This window comes from Rhopilema esculentum, chromosome 12 (assembly GCF_057945365.1).
Source record: "Rhopilema esculentum isolate cy_ngs chromosome 12, ASM5794536v1, whole genome shotgun sequence".
Lineage (NCBI taxonomy): Eukaryota > Metazoa > Cnidaria > Scyphozoa > Rhizostomeae > Rhizostomatidae > Rhopilema > Rhopilema esculentum.
In genome coordinates this window covers 5406770-5429010 of record NC_142826.1, presented here as the reverse complement: position 1 = coordinate 5429010, position 22241 = coordinate 5406770, and the positions used below count along the sequence as shown (strand labels likewise).

Below are 22241 nucleotides of genomic sequence, written 5' to 3'. Positions count from 1 at the left end.
ATACAGCTAAATTCTTTTGCACTAGAAGAAGTGCGTAAATTTGACCGTTTGCATGGTACCAGTTTAGCCTCTGGAGGCTCCATCGATGGACATATACCTTTGTAAATTTGGAAGCTACAGCATTGACCATATCTCTATGGGCCATTCCTTTGCTCACTAGATAATCGCTACCGAGACTCACTGTTAAATGTATTTATACTGCTAGCTACTTCAAAGCTGTTCAGACCCAATCACTTCATGCAGATCTCTATGCAAGACTGAGGTCTTTGAGACTTTCAACTGGCATCGAAATGGGCAAAGATACTTGTGCAGTGTCAAACAGCATGCTTAAATCTGCATTGCCTGTTGAGACCTATTTCATTGCGGGCCTTCATCTATCAGTTATACCAATATCTATTTGTCTAAACGGAGTCATCATGTTCCTCATTTCTACCAAACGCTGTTTACGAACTAAGGCAAACGCGATGATATTTAACATGTGCGTCATCGATCTTTCCTTCACTTTCACCGGACGATTAATCTTTGCCTCAAACATAATAACGCTGTCGAATGATTTATGCAAGACTGGAATGTATGTTGGCCACACAACTATTGCGCTCTCGGTGTACGCGTTATGCTGTCTCACCTTTGAGCGTTATGTTGCGATATTTTATCCATATAGATACCCCCGGTACCTTACAAGGCGGAACATAGCTATTGGTATAGGTTTTTCGTGGATGATTCCTTGTACTGTCGGTAGCTTAACTTTTATTCCAGACGTAGATTCTGAGACAGTTTTGTTCGCACTCGCGGCAAATAATATTGCGCTGGTAATTTTTATTCTCACTCTCACCGCGCGAATTATTTACGCAGTTTTCAAGATAGAACGGGAAATTAGATCTACAAGCGCGCGGTTTAGCAATTCGCTCAGCCGGAAATGTTTGCTCCGATCTTCGCGCGGTATTCGCCTTCTTACTGTTGCGATGATGCTAATATTTTGTTGTTACACGCCTTTATCATTGACCACACTTTTCCATTTTGAGATTCTTTCCACTGGATGGCTTCGACGAAATGTCATTGCAATAACCCTTGCTTCGTTTTCAGACATCATCAATCCGATTCTTATCATTCTGAGTACTAACGATATCCGCGTCTCACTTATGCGGCTGCCAAAGTGTAGGCAATTCTGAGGAACGTCACCGTTGACTGACTGGTGAACATCCATTGTTTCACAACTATCTGACATTACGTACATCGTACTTCCAATTGAAATAATCTTGTAAAGCTAAGTAAAACATATTAGTTTTGTTATCAAGTTTTTGATACACCTCTTTTGCCTGCTTTTAAAAAATAAAGCTGTTAAATTGAAGAACCGTTTCTGAATGTAAGATTGTTTATGTGCTGTAAAGTTACCATTAGAGGTTAGATGCTCAGACAAATTATCATGCATGTCATTTTTCTGTCTGCAAATCTTTGTTTATCCCTTCAAGAACACAGTATTGGCCTGCCTCACTTCTTGGTTCAATGATCTCTGGCTTTCAATTCTAAATAATTGGCTATTGAATTAAGAACTAGTAGATCTATTTCTTTCATTTAGTTTCTTAGTTTCTCCAGTTTTAGTCTCTTAATTCATTTCAGCATGAAGGAAAATTTCAAGAAAAGATTAAAGCGTGCTATTGCAACATGCAAAAAACGCTGGATATAGATCAAGCCTATTATTCAATAAATGTGCAGTATAACAATCAAAGTACAGTCTATCTTTGAAGTTAACAACCAACAAATTTAGATTTAGCGTCTATTTTCAACTAACTAAAGATAATCCCACAGCAAATGATATCCTCAACGGCTCATAATTTTTTGTTCTCTTATCTTATTTTTGCACAAATACTTTAAGCAACTATCGCTTCCCAGACAAATTGTTTTATCGGATTAAATAAAGTAAGATGCTGTATTTTGGTATTGCTAGTTATTGATTTGCGGGAACACGCCTGTTTTCTGACAGCATTAGACGCCAGCTACTTACTTCTTACGACAAATTTAGACGCTTGCTACATACTTCTTAAGTAAAAGCTTTTTATTTTATATCATTTCTCTTTGATCGGCTTACCTTACTTTGAAACAAAAGAACCGAACATCTGGAAGCTGTTACGGAGACATTTCTTTCCATAGAGATTTTTCTTCAATGCAATCGTTGGGCAAAATAGAAAAGGTTTTGTTGTATATTATTTTTAGATTATTGATTTTTCATACATTGTTCCTCTAAAGTGTTGCAGATAATACGCAAGGCAGAGTACAATAAAGTGATCTGCATCATATATAATCGTATATCCATTTCTTTAAAGTTTACATTTTAAATGTGTTTTCTGATAAGGTGTATTCAATTGGTTATCTGTAGCAATTAAATGTCAGGATAAGTAAGAACAGACAGGATTGGGAAAATGTACTAAGAGAAACGAAAGTGACTGTTAGGATATCTCAGACATTTTAAAAGCAAAACGTGGTCTGATTTGTCGTTTATATTGGTAAGAAGGAATCGCAAATTCATAGGAAAAGTTCCTTTCTAAATATTATTCTTATCTAAGAAGATGTCTGTAACTTCTAGTCTAAAAATTCTCCTGAAAATAAGAGTACTTATTTTTCCTCATCAACTTGCCAATGTTAAGCAGAGCATTCATTTAGATGATGACTCGGAAATTGACGCAGCCTAACATGATACGTGATGCAAACCTTCATTTCACTAGAGAAATTGGCACTTTTTGTTGTCACTAGAATGGTCCTTTTTTGAGAGGACTATTATTTGAGAGGGTTAATGCATGCCAAGGTAGGATGATCGGCTTCTTCCCCCGCTGACAGTAGCCGCCTTTGTACTACTATCGGGTACAAATTCACAGTTAGTTGGGCCAGGGGCGTCACTTGAGGGGGGTATGGGGGCGTGGTGGTCCCCCCCCAACCACGAAAAATAGGACCTTTTCGCAGGGCAAAACTGATTTTTGCAAGGCAAATGTTTTCTACCAACAGGTCTGTTTTGTTGTTATTCTTATATAGCTGTAACAAGAAAGGTGACACGAAGTAGAAATGGCCAGCTTGATCTTGGGCTGGATGGAATAGATTTCTAAATTAATTCTAATTTCCTTTCACCTTAAGTGTTACATGGATTTCTATGGTTACGCCTTATGTTGATATTTGTGTCTCATTTAAAAACCATACTAAAAGAACAAGCATTGCATGCCAGAAAACTAAGACACTGTAAACGAAGCTATTTGGGTCAAAATTTGATGAAATAGTTTTGCATATTTGGATCTAAATTTGCTTGGACTCAAATTTTTTCTGCAGGGCAAATATGCAGCCAACTCCCAACACAACCCCCCCCCATGTATGAAGTGACGCCCCGGAATTGGGCAGGTTGACTTCCGACTCATAAATTGACATTTTGGTCTCTTACGGACTGTTAGAGCAGCCTCTTACCGAAGACTATTTTTCTCAGGGACTAGAAGCTGAAATAGATGCCTGTGAAGCTAGGTGCGATGCCGTTTGCCAAGTTGGTTTTAAGATGATATCTGCAAAGAACTCTTCCTCAGACGACATACAATCCATTATCGATGGACTGCAAGCAAATGTTGAAAATTTGAAATCGCTGGCGTGGATAAGAGCGGAAAGATTGGTGGAAGCCTCGCAATCTTTTCAGGTTCGTTTTTCTACGACTGAAGTTTCCTTTATTGCTTAAACTTCCTTTGTAGATTTTTTGACATTCAAATTCGTTGGATATTACCCTTTCCCATGTGAATAAAGCAACAATAGAATTTAATGCAAATTTACTTAGTAATGCTTAGCAATGAAGTTTTATCCTCTGAGTAGTGTCAGACGAAAAAGCTTTCAGTAGTTCACTCTTTTTTTATAAGAACAATTTTATAAGAACACGAGCCTCAAAACTGGTCAAAAGTTAAGAACAAATTAAGAACAAGCTGAGGCTGAGCTTCTGCAAAATGCAATTTTAACAACGTTTTTCTCAAAATCGAGGATTTTTAGCGATGTGTGGGTGCTTTTTCGGTAAATATTCAAATTTGTCAGCAAATTAAGGCTGTCTCACTCACTTTGTTGGCAAATGAGGCCTGAACACCTCCTTAGAGCGAAAAAGCTAGCAATAGCACTGCTTACACCCTCTTAATTTAAGAACAAATAAAGAACAATCCAGCCTCAGATTTTCGAAAAAATTAAGAACAGTCAGCCTGAAATAAAATTTACTGGTTCTTATAAAAAAAAGAGTGTATGTTGGGAAATGTTTTTTTTTCAAAGCCATTTTCAAGTTCTGTCCCGCCAAAAAATTGTTCAAACTTCCTGTTTCTAAAACCTTTTGAAACATTATCCGGATTTACTCAAATAGCCGCTTCTAATTTCTATTTTAAATGCCTTCACTGGATAGTTTTCTGTATTTTATTTAGGAATAGCGATCGTATCTTATCATCTCTTCTCTGTTAAATAAATTGGCATATATTTAGTAAACGTTATTAAACGAGGCTAAGGAGAACAAACGTTCAATGCAGCGTCAACTAATAACTTAATATTGGTGTTATTCCACGGGACCCTTCAGTAAAAATAGTCTATTCCATTTTAGAATTGATATGCTTAAAAGTTATATGCAAACCAGCGTTACACGATACCTTTTTATTGTGATCTTATGCTTTTTTGCTTTCCGGTGATTCTTTGCTATTCTATGATTGCTGATATTTTCAAGTTTTATTATTGCTGATATTTTCAAGTTAATCTTACCAAGTGCGAATGGCCTGCCAATATTTCGAGATCAACCATATAACAAAGGCTTTGCTTTGGAAAATGATTCCTTTTTGAGTAGTGCCCCATCCCAAGTTGTTTATATTCTCAAAATGTCTGCATCCTAGCAGTACTGAATTGGCAAGAACTGAAGCTCCTACAGATAATAACAATGACAATCTAGAAATCATGTGTCGAGACTTTGAAAATGCTCGAGATTTTGAAGATTTAAATAAAAGGATAAAATAAATAAAGACATGTTCTAAATAAACATCACGATTCTTATGTTGTATCGGGTGTTCTCTTGAAATTTGAATATGTTTTGCTACTCAATTCCCCTAAATGGTTCTGTAAAATTGACAATATCTGGACTTGTATCGTTTGTTTGTTTGTTTGTTTGTTTGTTTGTTTGTTTGTTTGTTTGTTTGTTTGTTTGTTTAAAAGAGTGGTTTCTTATAATTTGACTTTATTGGTAAATTTTAACTAACAATTGGCCTCGTTTACAGTATTATTCGGATGCTAACGAGGTAGAATCTTGGATTGATGAGCGGATGCAGTTGCTGGCAAGCGAGGATTTTGGAAAGGATAAAGAAACAGCGAAAGTTAGTCTGTTTTACTTTTTTATTATTTGTTGTCTCAAGTTTTTGCCAACCCCCAACGCTTTGTAAATCATTTGCAGATGGAGTCTTTGAATATAAGGAGTAGCGATAATTTGTGGGTTAATTAATTTAAACGTCTTTATTGGAACAGCAGAATAATAGATCTCTAGTCATACTTTGATCATAATTTTTCATAATTTTTCTAAATTTCTCTTAATGCTCCAAAGCCATTTAGCCTCCACGTTAAGAGGATTTCTTTGCAAAATTTCTTTTGCAAAAATCAGACAACATATAATATAATCTCACTTAAATTTCACTTCTTTCCTCAGGTAACATACGTCTTCATTTCATTTTTTAAATTCCATTAGCTACAATCAGCTTCAACCAAAAAAAATAAATATAACTGAATATAGAGGTATTACAATATAAAACAACACAAATGCAATAGGTGGTAGAATCCTTAAAGGAGAAGCTTTAAAATTATTAAAGGATGAGTAGCTAAATTAATGGAGGAGAGTGCCCCCCCCCCCTATACTTCTCCTGTGTTGGTGCCTTTAGCTAGAACTAACAAAGTTATTTACTCATGGTTATTCTTGTTTTCATGGAGAAAACATCTCGATTGCATATCCGCTGTTATTTTCTACCTTTGAAAACGACCCTATTCCAAACAAGATCCTCAGCGGTCTCCATGTTATCAATTTTTATAGTGGTAAAGAACTCTACGGTTGCACTGAGCGGTGAAGATTTACCTTAAATCTCTATTTATCTGAGTATAAAACGAAGCGAATATGAAGTCCCTATATTTGTACCTTTGATTCGATCGACCCTTTTATTGTTCTGACATTCCAAATTACAAGGAGAGTCTGGCAAAAAACTTTAAGTGTGATGTGCAATCAAAAACATGTACCCATAAACATGTTATTAATTTCAATTTTTAAAAGAAAATGAAGATGCAGGCAAGGGGTCGTTCTCGAATTGTTTTGAATGTCCGTTTTGCGACTTCTTTTCTACCAGGACGTATCCTTTTTGCAAAACATGTTTTGGAAGGTTTCGTATTTGTATGGATTTGAGTGAAACTCGGTGTGCGAATCTCCCATAATGCACCTCTAATCATCAATGACGTCAATGACAATCTCATTTGTGTATCAAGGCATATAAAGGGAGGTTTGATTTGATTAAGCGAAAATACATTATTCATAATTCTGTGTGATTTTGCATCCTACTAGGCCCCGTAATAGCTCTTCTGTGGCAAAATCAGTCAAATCTTGTTTAACTGCCCTGGTTGTCATTTTATCTGCTTGTAGTTTGAGACCTGCTAATCCCCTCAAAGGTCTATCGATTTGGATTAACCCACTGATAACGATTTTTGACATCCTAAATTGTGACAACCTAAATATGAAGGATTTTATTGGCAGAAGCCAGATCCAAAGATGTCTTTAAAATCTGCTAAATTGTCAACTTTGGTTGACAGGCAATCTTTTAAAATGGATTGGTTTATGTTTCGATTCAATCTTAAGTATCTGGTTGTCTGCTCTTGTTGAAGCTGATCTAAAAATTAACGCAGCGAGAGCCTTTTAATCTTAGTCACTCAAAAATATGATGTCGATATTTGCGAAATATCCAGTCTATACCAGACCGTCGGGGACGCAATGTAAATATCGATGCTTCTAAGTAGTCCAGTATCTTTGGGAAAGACGCACAATTATAACCTATTAGTTAACCAGCTTATGTTGACAACAATTTACAATGCTTGCAACATTTGCGACCTAAGTGATATAGTAGTTACTGATTACTTTTATTGCAAGCGCAAGTTTTTCCCGACATTGTGAAATACGAATCTTACCTGACTTTTACCTAATGACTAACTAATGTTTGCCTTTTATTAGCGTTCTCAAAATATTCCCCTTGTTATCTTAACATCAATGTTGACATAGTTTATCATACCTTTTTCATATTCATCCTTGATGATCTTGTTTTAAACTACCAGTTGGGAAACAATGTACCCTTTCTTATTGCTTTATTTCCTGGTGGTGTGGAAGAGGTACCTGTTTTGCATGTAAAGTTCCTTTGTTTCCGTTATTGCTTACTCTTATTTAATCAATCTTTACCGCATGTATTGCTTTTTGTTTGTTTACGAATTATTCTTTTTTGTATTGAGGCTATTGGTTTGTTAACGATGAGCATTTGATGGAAAACTTTCCTTTAATCTTATTTAATAACGTTGGAAACATTAATAGAAAAACTGCTTTGGAGATTCCTTGCCAGAAGTCGCTATCGATATGTCAGAAAGAAACAAATATAGACAAAATGAACTTTCACGAGACGAGATTATATCCAAATCTTTTTCAGTTTTTGTTAAAATGTTTGAGACTGAAAGATAATTTTCAACTCTTGTCTAACATAACATAGACAAGACGATAGGCACCAACTTAAGGATACATGTTTGCGATCTTAGAACTGCTTCTATCTAAAATAATCGTTTTGAAAATGGAAATTTATCAAACATATTTATTAGAGAACACCAAAGGCATCAGGGATGAATGAAACGCCAAACTGAGACAACTCAAATGCTATCGTCGTACACAGGCACCGCCGAGAAGGGGGGGGGGGTTGGGTAGGGGTAAGAGCCTCCCAATCTTGCCAAAAATGCAAAACAAATATGAAATGAACCACCAGTCAAGCCTTTTTTTATTTGGTTTTAGCCCCCCCTCATTTTGATAGACCCTCGCCTTTCTCAACGCTTCGCGGTGCCTGGTACCCATTTCCAAAAGTTTAGTCTCCATTTGTTCTAAGACTGTAAGCAGTGGCATACGTCGCAGATTGACTGGAAAATGGGCGTAGCTCTCGGATAGCATTTACGACCACACCCTTTCGCTATTTAAGAGAACCCTCTTTTGCTTCATTTTAGTAGAACAACTGTGCTAATTTATGCCTTTTTATATAAGTGAACATAAAAAACATGACCATTCCGATGCCACAGAATACTGTGCCTCTACCCAATGCATTCCTATCCATTTTAGAAGATTAGATATGCTGTGCGATGCATTGAAAATGGAAACTGAAGAGGATCAAATGTTATTCGAGAACGAAAGAGACTAGGCATTGGACTTTTTCCCATTTGCGAATGATCTGCAGAATTTATAGCAAAGTGCTAGAGCCACTTTTGGGCACTTTTGCCACGCTTGCACAACCAGCTCTTGGTCTTCCGCTTATACAACGTATACACTTTTACACGTTTTATAAAAACACAAGACTCGATTCCCAGGAAAATTAAGAGCAACGTAAGACCTGTCCAGCGTGAGATCGAATCAAAAAGAAAATAGATTTTCTTTTAATTGTCCATAATATTAACCAAAAAGAGGAGATTTTGTCCGGTAATCAACCGTGTATTAAAAATGTCATGCATAAAAGCAATTTATTGTATGTAAATGCAGAAAAATCAATGTTAAAATACGAACAATCTAAACCTAAACTCCGAATTATCAAAACAATATAAACATCAAACATTGGCAAATAATCATGAAAATAAAATACAATGTTAATGTTGTGTTTTTAACAATCAAACTATTTTATTTTCATTCTGGTACTCAATTTATTTGTTAACTATATTATCGTTATTTTGGATGGAGTACTATACGCAACAGCCCTTACGATGTCGACAATGCATCCCCACAAAAAATTCAGGGCGTTAAATAACAATTTCGTATCAAAAGCAATATACTTTGGTATCATACCTTTAATCTCAACTGGTTCCAACACTCGGCATGTAATTGAAACTCGAGGAAATGTTTGCCAAACGAGGGTAAGAAGATTCGAATCGTCAAGCTACATACCTTTTATTATATTTGCCTTTTCACGTCAATTATATTGATTTCGGAAAGCTGCGCTATCCAGCTGACTATATTCTGTTTGTATCAATAGATTGCCGCTTAAGACAGCATGTTTTAGGGAGATCAGATGGTTTTCGAATATTTAGTATTGAAACAGCTCGCTGAGATAAGAATGAGATTATATTTGTTTAGAACTGGATAAAACAAAGTGTATCACGAACTTTTCGGGAATGTTTTTTCTTGTTATGGCTTACCAAGGATACGCATAACCAGATTTAACCATCCAAGCAACTATGATAAACCTTTTTATAAGATCAATATAATTTCTGCTTAGTCTCGATATGCTTATTTTCTAGATGAATTGAAGCTCGGGTGTTCTATTCTTAATATTGTTTCTTTCCAACGTCGATTTTTCCACAACTTCATACTATCAGTCGTTCCAAGTCCACTAGATAGTAAGATATTTTTAGTTGGTTTCGGTGATAAAGTCTATTTTGTTTCTTTAAAAAACACATTATTTATTCTTCCTAATTTTCATCGGAGGCTGGGAATGTTCTTGCGACTTTCTTTTTTTTGGCTAATCGAGCCTAGGTGTTCTGACAAGGTGTGTTTTTATACAATAAGAGTTTAGACCGCAGTCACGTGTTAGTTATTCCCGTCTCATTCAAACTGGTGCACGCAAATGCTAAACTATGAGTTTTTTTAGGCCCCGTTCACACGGGAACGCAATCGTTCCGTTCCGTTCTTATCCGTTCCGAAAAGCGTAACGCTCAGGGGTTGTGTTCACAAGGGAACGCTTCAAACGACATCGTTCCGTTCCAAAAAGTGGAACGATAAAATAAGTGATACGAAAAGTGGAACGGTACACAATCGTTCCGTTCCGTTCCCGTGTGAACGCGCAGAACTGGTCCAGAAAATGGAACGATAAGAGTTTTGTCCTTGGCGCATGCGTCTGTGTTGTTGTTGAGGGAAGGAAAAGGTGACAATAATAAACTTAGCGAAGAAAATGGAGGATTTCAAAAACACCATTGGCTGAATCTCGCCCTTAGTCCATTTAAAAGATTCAACACCATTCTGCAAACATTGAAATTCCTTTCTTTTAGGGTTGGCTTCAATTTTCCCACGAGCTTGCTTATTTTGGGGCGCTTTTGTATTCTCCATTTATTCAAATTGTTTAAAAAATTCAGAGATAGCTCAGAGATAAATCGAAATGATGAAATCTATCTCCATTATGGACATGCGCATTAAAAATCATTCGCTTATTTTGGCGCACAAAATGCAGAACGGAACGATTGCGTTCCCGTCTGAACATAAACAAAAATCGATACGCAATCGTTCCGTTACCGTGTGAACAGTATAACTTTTCGTTCCAGAAACTGGAACAAAAATGGAACGGAACGATTGCGTTCCCGTGTGAACGGGGCCTTAGAGAATATCCTTATTAATTTATGGTCAATATCAAACGGTATTTTAATCTCCTTGAGTATTCTCAGTCATACGGGTGGCTGGAATGGGAATCACCATATGTTAGTTTTATCACTCATTACCAGAAGTATGTTGCTCGAAGAAGGACTACCATTCGGCATTTAGGGGCTCAGCCCCATTAAGCACCATAGCTCTACATCGCTGTCCAACACTTATATTTAGCGTAACATCCTTACTGAACGCATCCCTTGGGTAATAGAATAAAACAGTTTGTTTAAATCATTGAAAGACAGTTTGGCTAGAAGAGATAGGTAATTATAAAGGAAACTGAAATAACAATTTGCTCAAAAAGAGAAATTTTGAGTTCCTAGCGCTCACAGGATAGAGTTGCTAGCGCGCACTAAAGAGACAAATACACGCTTTTTACAAGGAAACTACCTCATGGCCTAGTTCCAAAAGTTCCTTATCCGTAGACCTCAAATCATCAAATGAACACTTTATAGAGAGAGGGGCGAGACAGCATATGCGGAAACAACTCCATGAAGTATTTGACACACGAATAGCAAACAATCTATGCGAGTATTGGCTGCAAATGAATGGAACCGGCTTTTTGGTTCTTGATGCATGCCGTTATAAAAATTTGACTAATTGAAAAGTTCCTTAGGGATTTCGTTTTTAGTAGTATAAGTTCTTTAAATATTTCATCCTTCTACATGCAGGTTCCTTATAAAAGTGGTTCCTTTTAAAAAAATGCGTATAACTTCCAAACGCAGAATTTTTTTGGAATTTGATTTATGAGCACAGAAAATATTCTGACAGATTGAATGCTTTCTTCATTCGTGTCTACTTATCTTACTTTTATCTTTTCCGGCACTATTAGCAAATCTTAGCTAGGTCTGAAATATATCCAACCTTTGAATCGACAAAGTATCGTTAGAATAAATTTATCATGCACTAAATCCGTTTGTGTTGATTTTGAGAGGCGATTGTTGAAAACACGTTCGAGAATAAACCAAATTAAAATAGGATGACAATTTGGAGAAAAATACTAAAACTTGATGAATTATCTAATTTTTTTACAAAGTTTCGGTAATGTTAGTAATTTGAGATTAAAGGAAGAAACACATATCCAAAATTATTAAAAAGTATTTTTCCTATAAAGATACGAGTTTACACGTCTATCATCCAGGTTACTGTATGCATAGTGCTGTATGTCATTATTATTCCAGAAAAGCTGTTTCCTTGAGTCTTAATCCTAATCTATTAACATCCATATAGTTTATCGAATGTAATTAACTTGGAAGTGTAAGGGATAAAACACGAATGTACGCAATGTTATAATCACATTATTAATTTCCACATAGAACATGTATGTACGTCTCTAGTATCTATTGACAATTTTCGTTATTGGCTTAGGCAAAAACTCTTGAACAAAAATTTTACCACTTTGGCTTAAAATTCGCATTATAGATTCGAAGAACGATTCAATCTTAGTTTTTAACCAGCTTCAAATTAATAATCGTCTATCTTTTGCTTGTTTTCTACAAAAGTGAATACAATGCTTGCCAAAATTCTTGGTACACTACGCCAAAAATTCTGCATGTATTCAGAAGCACCCCCCACCCTCTTCTCCTTGAACCAATGTCGAATAAGAACAATTAAGAACATTCAACCAATGTAACTCTTTCAGCTAGGGTAAGAAAAAGGTAAGAAAAAGGCTTTTCAACCAACATTGTTTTGAGGGGGAGGGGGGATATTATTGTATCTTACAGCCGGAAACTTTAATTTCATCAAAATCTTCCATTGACCGCAGAATGTTTCAAGGACCTTTGGCAAGGATGGTAGCCAATGCTGTTCTTAAAGACTATTCTCTGAGATCCACCTCACTGTTAATGATAGTTTATTTACTGTTGAATTTCAGTCTCTTATGCAACGCCACAAACAAATTACAGAAGAAATAATCGCATTTAATGAAGACATGGTTATGCTTCAAGATGAATGCAAACAGATTGAAGAGACAGATAACAAGACGGATCAAAACATTAAAGAGGTAAGAGAATTCTCTATAATTGCTCGACAGACGAACTAGCATTTGCCAGAAGGTCTATGGATTGTAAAATGTTATCAGCCCACTCACACGCGCAAAAGTAATCGATGGCGTATTTTTTACCAGCTGCATGCAAAGAGAACTTGAATCGCATGATCTCTTGTGTGTGGTGAGAATAAGACCATGGTTTGTTTGATATGCAATCATGAAATATAAACAGAATGATAGTTTGGATTAAATGCTGTGCAGCTCTATGCCATTTTGCGCATGTGCGTATGATGCACCTTTCTCATTGGTTCAGAAAAATCACAAAGAATCGACCTAAACAACGAAAACTCGAAATTCGTCTCCCTTGCTAGTAAGCATTATCCCCTGGTGACTGAATGATGCCTACCGATTTGTAAATAAACATTTCTTATGGGCACTTTGTATTTGGCATTGGTAGTTCACATTATGACAAAATAGCTTAGGATTTAAAGGACTAAGGGGAAATTGGCCTGTTTAACCCTGCGTATTCTGCAAAGTGTCATATTGAAATTCGCATTGCTGGTAACAAGCGAACTACACTCTTTTTTTATAAGAACCAGTAAATTTAAGTTCAGGCTGACTGTTCTTAATTTTTTCGAAAATCTGAGGCTGGATTGTTCTTAATTTGTTCTTAAATTAAGAGGGTGTAAGCAGTGCGATTTCTAGCTTTTTCGCTCTAAGGAGGTGTTCAGGCCTCATTTGCCAACAAAGTGAGTGAGACAGCCTTAATTTGCTGACAAATTTGAATATTCACCGAAAAAGCACCCACTAAAAATCCTCGATTTTGAGAAAAAGTGTTGTTCAAAATTGCATTTTGCAAAAGCTCAGCCTCAGCTTTTTCTTAATTTGTTCTTAACTTTTGACCAGTTTTGAGGCTCGTGTTCTAATGAAATTGTTCTTATAAGAAAAAAGAGTTTAGTCGACGGGCCTTTTAGATTCAAGCATGGATTTTGCAAGAACTTCCTCGTTTGGCAATATTAGTTGTAGAAGTTATTTCTTTTTAACAATTTGAACTCGTGTCAATAGTTTTGTAAGGAATGAAGGGTTACCTCATGGGTCAGGCTTTATTTGAAAAATTGGAAGCGCTTAGTTGTTTTAAGTGGCTCTGAAGTGAATTTTGGAGCTGCTAAGAGAAAGCCAAAGTAATGGTGCTAGCAGCTACTGCCTTTTCTGCGCTGAATGCTTCTTAATTTCTTTGCAATCTATTTTATCAAGGTTTCTTGAAGTCTCTTTAAAATTTTGGATCGGAAAGCATTAAGAAAACGGAAAATTAGCAGTGATTAGCAGAGGGTATCGTAACTCCTCAGTATCCCCAGTACTGAGTTTCTTTTCCTGTTGTTATTACTGAAAAGCTAGTCTAGAGTGCTGTTTTGTTTGCTATCCTGGCATAAGATTCCTGGCAGACTCTGTTGTCTCTTGTGGTCAGAAAAGAAGAATCTGCTGTTTTCAAACCACTTCGTTTTCCGTTATACGACGTTCCGAACTTCCATCAATCACGTGTATGTCTTGGAGATTTTTTTCACTCCTTCGTTTAAAGTTAGTATCTACAATATAGCTATCAAAGGCTAATTGATACCTTGTTGAAGCTTGCTGAAAAAACCAGCGCGTCTTTGTTGTTATTGCGAGAGTGGGAGCCATGTCAAGTACCGCAAAGAAAGGGGAACGGATTAGGACAAATGGAGCAGGGCCATAGAGGCCTTTAAAATTCTTTGGCAGTTTTGGAATACTTGTCGACAGTTTTGGAAGACGGTTTCTTATAAAAAATGAGTGTATTTTATTAAACTGCATTTATTCATTTTTGATTTCTCCTATTAATTTTGTTTCTGAGCACAATTCGCGTCTTTTTCTTCTTTTCTCGAAACTCTAGGCCGTTCCCTTCTCATCAAAACATCATGTGACGTAAGAATTTGTCGGCGCCTTTGAAAAAAGTGATGAACTCGATTTTACTCTGCTTTCGTTCAGAGTAAAATCTCCAATGATAGAGGATTAACAGCAGATAAGCGCATTAAATTCTGCAGCGAAAATGGACAATTTTAGTATGTTACACGATCACTTTTCAGCATGTTGGTCCAATATCGATAAAAGTGATGGTAAAAAGTGATCGTGTAACCCGGCCTTATGTTTTCCGGGCGTTCAAAACTAGAATAGTTTCAACAGGATATTAAATCAACGTTTTAATAAAACACAACCGCTAAATCAGTCGAAAGGAAGGCAATCGTTGGACTACACTCATTTATTTATAAGAAACTGGCTATAAGAAACGAGTACTGGACAGTCAGAAAAAAATTAAGAAACTTCAGTACTCGAAGCAAAAAAATTAAGAAACTATTAAATCGTGATAAAACTGAGAAAAACGAAATTTTGTAAAATCGAAGAACATGATTACCCTGTTGGCCTAGAATTTAAGACACAAGGGGTAAAAATATACTTCCTACATCTTAATACAGCATCAGAACGGAAACGAATCTCTTGTCGTGATAGAAAAGGTCACGAATATTTCATGACATCATTCATGACATCATAATTAAGAAACTCTTAAGAAACAGTGAGTATTGAAATTACCAGAATATCAAGAAACTGGAGTACTCAACATCGACCTTTGTTTCTTTTAAAAAAAATTGAGTGTAGTTTGATTTATTCAAAAGACTAGAGAAATCATGGACTAAAGAAAACGCTGTCTTGCCTACTGTTAACAACAGAACATGACTTGAATAGACTTTGGAAGCTGAGCATCTTCTGAAGCACTGAGTGAAATAGTTTTGAATCAGTCAAAGATGGAAACGAATTCGAACCAAATTCGGTACATTGTCAGTATATGATAGTATCAAACATTTTCAAAATGATATAAAGGCACATGAGCAACTTATTTCTGAAGACATCAGTAAGTAAAAACTATTACGGAAAGATGAAAGAGATGAGTTGCTGTTGCTGGGAAGGTCCACTACCTTTGCCCTCCAATTTCCCTCCAAAGGCAGTTAAGGTAGCCTTTCAAACAAGCGTATTTTCTTAAAACATATCAAGTGGGTAGTCATTTGGAAGAAATTGGTCAGTCTCGAGTGAAACTTCTGAAAGATGCTGCTGTTTTTTTGGTTGTCTCTTTGTTGGGTCTATAGCATGTGCGCTGTTCAGTCATCCACATCTAGGCCATAATGACAAATGGAGGTAGATTTACTACCAGATTAAAACTCACGAGCAGAGTGTTGCCAATACGAATAGGTAAATTAGCTTGAAATATTTGTTAATGGCAAAAGAAAAGAAACGGGGAATGAAAATTATTACCAGCAAAAACTGAGCGTAGAGAAAAATCGACGGAGAATAATATTGACTTCTTAGTTTCCGCCTTCATAGTGTTGGCTGGACACCTTGCTTTTTCTCAAAAATAGAAATTTAGCACTAAGAGGTTTAAGCGAGCAAGTAAGTTAAGCAGAAAATGGCAAGGTCTTCACCAAGTAATAGCACATCAGATAACACGGTGAAGATTGTAAGTAAATTATTTGTCCTGGCAAACGCAGAACGAAGATTGTAAGCTCATAACTTGTCCCGGCAAACGCACTAACAAAGATTTTAAGCACATAACTTGTCCTGGCAAACGTGCTAGCGAAGATTGTAGGCACATTATTTGTCCTTGCAAACGCAGAACGATTTTATTGCGTTGTAAACCAAAAAGCTTCTGAGACGATGATTGCTGATAATTACTGTGGCTTAATAGCTGATGGAACGCCCGAAAATCTGTCATGGGACAGCTGACATATGACTAAGAATGGAATTTCTTCGAGAGATCTCTCACATTGAAGTATTTTTAGAAGAATTAAGAGAAAAGACTGCAAAAGCAATTTGCGACATTTAAAAATTGATGAAGAACTGCAGTTCGCTGTGAGCCAAGACCGGTCATCATGCGTGATGATCACAAAATTACAAGAGATGTTGCAATTGAAAACCAAGAAGAAATGATTTTAGCCAAGCATTAATTTTGATATTTTTTGATCGACTCCTCCCATGTCCCATGCTGTTCTTGGGATTTGAAACATCGTAGTTCTACTCATTTTTCCATGAATCGTGTTTCAAAAATCTAGAAACCTGGAACAAATCAAATTTATCAATTGCTTTGTTATTATCTATAACTAGTTAAAGCTTACACAACGGTGACCATTGTGAGGCGGCAGGCGAATGTGGATAGGTTTGATGTTGAATTTTGCTTACAGGCATATCAAAATCCTCTTTGCGGCCCTGGATGGTTGAAGCCAGACATTTGTTTCCTATGAATTCTTTGTACAAGGTGGTTACTTTAATACAAATGATTATTCAAGCTGATTGCTTTGAGGCTTCTTTTCAAACAAAACTTTATTGCAGGTCTTTATCCGGAGTATGAATCTGCAAGTGCTTTGATTGCAAAGTTTTCAATTAAAACTGTTTGAAGAAGCTTTAGCCTACAAGTAGTTTTGAGAAGCACGTGGCTTTTTCAGGGTCGCTATTTACCCAGCAAATCCTTTGAAGACAGATGTTACTTTGTTTCTTTTTTCAATGTTTCAACATGTTTCCTTGTTGGCTTTAGGTACTTAGATCTTTTGATAGAATAAATAGAAGTATGATTCCTGCCAAAAACACCCTTACACCGTTTTTGTTTGTATTTTCGTGATATAATTACTACTAAGAAGCAACGTTAGCGAAATGCCGTCCAAAGTGATAATTAACATTAGATGTCTAGAACATCTGCTGCAAAATTTCTTAATGGACCTTCATAAGAGAATTGGAGTCTGCACTATGTTGATACATTTTTCGTGGAAAATTACATTCCACACTATTTAAATGCATCAGAATACAGAGATTAAAATTATAATCTACACCTAAAAGTGCATTATCTATGCACCTTTAAAAGTCTATTCAAAAATCTTTCCAAAAATATTTTCAAAGAACAACACCAGGAAGGTCATGTCCACGTTTTTTAATGAATACGCACAGCATATGCGTATAGCTGGGAAGTCTTGTGAATTATTGAAACGTTATACTCCTGTGGCACTGTTAATTAGTATATACTCAATAAGTTTGGTATAGCTTTGTGATAAACATATTAAAAGTTTCTGAAACGCTGCACATCATAACGAAACCAATTCAATAGCAGCATCATATGATTTTTCAAAAGGTCGCAGCAACATAACAGAGTAGCCTGATGCCCTAATACGTCACTCAGTAACTCCTTTGCCATTAAGTGCTTGTTCTTTTGGAGCCCTTAGGAGTTTTTCTTGCTTCTACGTTAGTTTGCCACACCATTAAAGGGTAGAAAATTTTTTAGACCCAACCAAATTCTAATCACAGATCGATTTGATTATTTTGGTTATGAATTCGTTCAATTTACAGTTGATGCAATACACCTAAAAGATGGTTCAAGGTTGCCTTAAAGAACAATCTATTAAACACATAGACCTTGTCGAATTTTCAGCCACAGAAATATGTTTGTCTTCCTACGTATTAGTTAGCAAAACTCTCTTGCCTTAATATGCGCTGCAAAATATAGTTGTCTCAGATATTGCCGCAATCCTCAAAATAATTTTGTAAGTATAAGCTTCTGAGTTCCATCCTTCAGATACTAAGTATAAATTTTACTTACCAAATATACGCCTTTTCACTTTTGCACCTGTATTTTTTTGCAAACTTATTCGACAGCACTCAGCAGCCCACAAAACCTGATTTGAACTACAGCGCCGCCGATTAAATGCAGCCAAGCACTCTAAACCCGGACTGCAATTGTTTCATCAATATTAAATGAGAAAAATTAAAAATATTCTATCATTAAATATTGAAAACAGCCTCGGTTCACGTTTCCTACAGGCGGTTTTACTTGACTTTATGGCGTTTCCACCCAAATCACAGTTTTTACTCTTACCCTTGATACGTCATTTCAGTAGGCTTCCGTTCCAAACTGGGTTCTATCCTGTTAAGTCCCGGTCAAACGATCCAACATTTCACCCAACATTTTGCCCAACATTTTGCCCAACATTGGGCGAAATGTTGGATCGTTTGACTACCATGTTGAGTCATCCAACATCGTCATTTTCAATGTTTGATGAAATTTGACTAAGGTCAAAAATGTTGGTTGCTTACAATAAACAGTTTAGTTGTTTCGAATTGTTGGGTGAAGTGCTGGATCGTTTTGACGATCTCAGCCAACATCGTTAGCTCTACGCACGCGCAGTTGGTTAGAGAGCGCCAGAATTCAATCATCGCACGTTGTTGACTACTTGGGTTGGTTTTGTTCGTTTCGGCATTAACGTTTGCTTTCAATTAATTGCTCTTTAATTATGGACAATATAACGGAATATAACGAACTCTGTGCGCAAGAAGAGGCATAATGTCAGTTGAGACGAGCTACAAGAAAGTATAGGGGGTGGGGGGGGGGGGGCAAATTTAGTCCATGGCTTTGATTAGGGATGTGGCTCTCGTCCTGGAAGACTGTGTTGACAGTGTAAAATTCCGCCATTGCTTGCAGAGAAAACGCAAAGAGAAAGGGCGGTGAGTCTCTTTTTGATCTGCGCGACACAATGTTGGTTGAAATATTGGCTCGTTTGATCACCAACGTTTGATAACCTTCCAACAACGATGAAAAATGTTGGGCGAAATGTTGGGCGAAATGTTGGGTGAAATGTTGGGTGAAATGTTGGATCGTTTCACCAGGGTTTTAGTACCGCGCAAAACCTGTAGAAAAATCATAAGCGCATGTTGAGAATGAAAGTCGTAATGTATATCAATAGGTTTCTCTTAGTCTCTCTTACTTTGTTCATTAGGATGAGACCAAGTTGCTTCTCATATCAGAACGAGGCCGACAGATTGCTGTGTATGATGATCGGTTGAATTTACAGTTAAATATTCCAAACACATTTTGTTAAAATATCGATAGAATCATAGACTTTGACAATTCATTCACTGAATTCAAAATAAATTGTGAGAAGATCATGCTTTTGCCAAAAGAAGCCTTCTTTTAAGGGCATGTTACTATACAGAGCACATTTTTTGGTTTACCGTGTCATAAGGGGAGCAATAGCAAACACCGCCCATTTTGCCTCTCCTTTCTTTTCAAAAGGGCTTTTTCTCACACCAGTCAGTTTGCTACTGTAAAGACTAATTGATCATCTTATCATAGGGTTGCAGAGAGGGGGTAGACAAGGGGGCAAATGCCCCAAGGCCTCGAAGTCTGGAGTGCCTCTCAAAATTATGGATTCCAGTTCAAGAATTGAATCAACGATGCATGGTAAAAGTGTGCCAAAAACAATGCAAAAAATAGATGCAAGAAAAGTTCTGAAATATATTAGTGCTAATAATTGGCCTGTGTTTGCAAAAAGTTTCTGCTCACTTTGTTGTTTGTTGGTGGTCATTTGGAGTGCATTTTCATGGTCTTTTTTTATCAATGGTTTTGTGTCTGGAAGCTGTTTCGTCTCCAATTTTAAACCTTGTTTTTGGTATCTCAGTTTTAAATACAATGTTATGCAAAACTGACGATTTTCTTCGCCTAAGCAAGCCATTCGTGGGTGTTGTAGACAATCGGCTGCAGGTATTCTATTGTATCCCTGGCCATGGTTTCTTTAAATTCTAAAGGACAGTTGGCAAGCATGTTTAGTTCCAAGGTTTGGTTCTGATGCAGTGTTCTAGGCTTGGGATTTCATGGATTAGAACATTGATTATATGCACACTTCTTTTATAAGAACCAGTAAGCCTAGATTCAGGCTGGTTGTTCTTAATTTTTCTAAATGTTTGAGGGTGGATTATTTTTGATTCGTTCTTTAATTACCATGGTGTAAACTGTGCAGTGGCTAGCTATTTTGCTCATTTGCCAACAAAGTTGTTAAGCTATCCTTTTTTGGTGACAAATTTAAAAAGTCACCCACAAAGCGTCACTAAATGGCAAAATCTTCTTGTTTACGAGATCTTTTAGGTTTCATAATCATAGAAATTACATTTCATAGTACCTCAGCCTCAGTGGTTCTAAATTTTTAACAATTTATAACAATTTTGAGGCTCTTGGTCTTATTCAGCAGCAAAAAAACTAGAATTAGATCGAATTAAAAATTTTAAATACTGATATAATTTCTATTTCACTTCTGTCGTAAAACTGCACAAAAAGAGGAAGAAATTAGGCATCCCCAGAATGTTACGCCGAAAAAATCTTTTTATAGAATTTTTTCACTTTTGACCATATTATCTGAATATTACAATCAATTTAAACTGAAAGTGTAAATCTTAAAAATTTGTAAAGATTGAAAGAAATATCATCAATGAAAGATTTGTGATTTTTTAACGTATTACTGTTATATTGGCTTAGTTCTTTAAATTTTGGACATATACCAAGTAACGGTGATTTGATGGGGAAAATCATTTGTTAATGTGGCCATATCTCAGCCTGTTTGTAACGCATTTAACTAAATCTTGCACATTTAGAGGTATTTTATGATTTTCATTCAGCCGATCTGTCTGAAATTAAACAGTTATTTTAATGGCGTTTTTACTCAAAAAGCCTGTTAACGGTTCAAATTTTTTTACAAATACTTTCAATAAGTGATATTTCCACATTGCAATTTTGTTTTTAAAGTCCGAAAGATTTGCAGTATGGAAAATTTTGAAGGAGCATGGAAAACATGCTAATTAGGAGGTATTAATTTTTAATCTGGTCTTGTTTAAAGGAAGGATTTTTTTGTCTAAGAAGAACTTTGAAAATGAATTAATCCATAGGTTGTCACTTCGGTAGCTCGTTATGATGACTCGGTTTTTACGTGCTACGAAATGTATTATCAATCTTTCGCAGTGTTGATGAAAATTTAAGTGAAAGTTTGCGATTATTTTGAAACACAATTACAGCAAGGATCTGCTTTTTTTAAATGCAAAGTCTTGTCCTGAATTTTCGTTGAGATAAGTTGCATTTGAGGCTGTTTGCTTCGTTGAGACGAGGCTGTTTGCTTCCTGACCTTGAAATTCCAAACACTTAGGCTTGCGGCATGTTTTATTTTTGACTTGATTTAAGTAAGATGCTTTTAAAATGATTCAATGCAGTAAAAGTACCTGTTTTTTCAGCCGTTCGTCTTAAATTCGAAGATGGGATGATTAGGGATTTGAAATTTCAGTTGAAGTTCTTTCAGCTTCTTGAAATACCTAGCCCAAGATGCACCTGTTTCGAATAAGGTCTTTCAAACTAAATGAATACTTTTCCTAATCTATACATTTGATTACCGTTTCTGCCATAAACTTAGATATAACATCGTTTTTATCTTATTGCCTTTGGTGCATTTAATTAACTTTTTCTTCTTTTTGATCTATAAAAGTTTGAAGGTTTTCGGCTTTTAAGCAATTAATTTAGCGCTACTATTTGTCGTGAAAGGTCTTTGTTTCGAATCAATTGCTTTTACGGCTTGTGGAAAACACAAGCTTGTTTGTGTGTTTTTAACCTTCTCGATTAAAGGTTGTTGCTGCTCTTTCCCACAAAAAGTACTGAGAGCTGTGCCAATTTTCTTAAGAGCTTTATGTCTAGATACCGCATTTTCTCTATAAGTTATTTTTTTATAGCAACTTAGCTAGGAAAAAAGA

General features: G+C 36.1%; 2 protein-coding genes across 5 annotated transcripts in view; one reads left to right on the top strand and one right to left on the bottom strand.

Moving 5' to 3' along the window:
* LOC135681127 (uncharacterized) overlaps positions 1-18764 on the bottom strand; it is a 47637-nt gene extending 28873 nt beyond the window's left edge. For 2 of the 4 annotated variants that reach the window (XM_065195430.2, XM_065195433.2), the window contains exon 1: positions 18280-18764. The gene's annotated coding sequence lies outside the window, so the exon portion shown is untranslated. Of the gene's footprint in view, positions 1-7289; positions 7956-18279 lie in introns of those variants that run through there. The other 2 variants (XM_089111738.1, XM_065195434.2) reach the window with 1 other exon arrangement.
* LOC135681118 (spectrin beta chain, non-erythrocytic 5) overlaps positions 1-22241 on the top strand; it is a 129706-nt gene that overhangs the window by 50972 nt on the left and 56493 nt on the right. The window contains exons 17-19 of the mRNA XM_065195419.2: positions 3464-3664; positions 5253-5348; positions 12522-12650. Of these exons, the coding sequence (XP_065051491.2) occupies positions 3464-3664; positions 5253-5348; positions 12522-12650 (426 nt within the window). The remainder of the gene's footprint in view (positions 1-3463; positions 3665-5252; positions 5349-12521; positions 12651-22241) is intronic.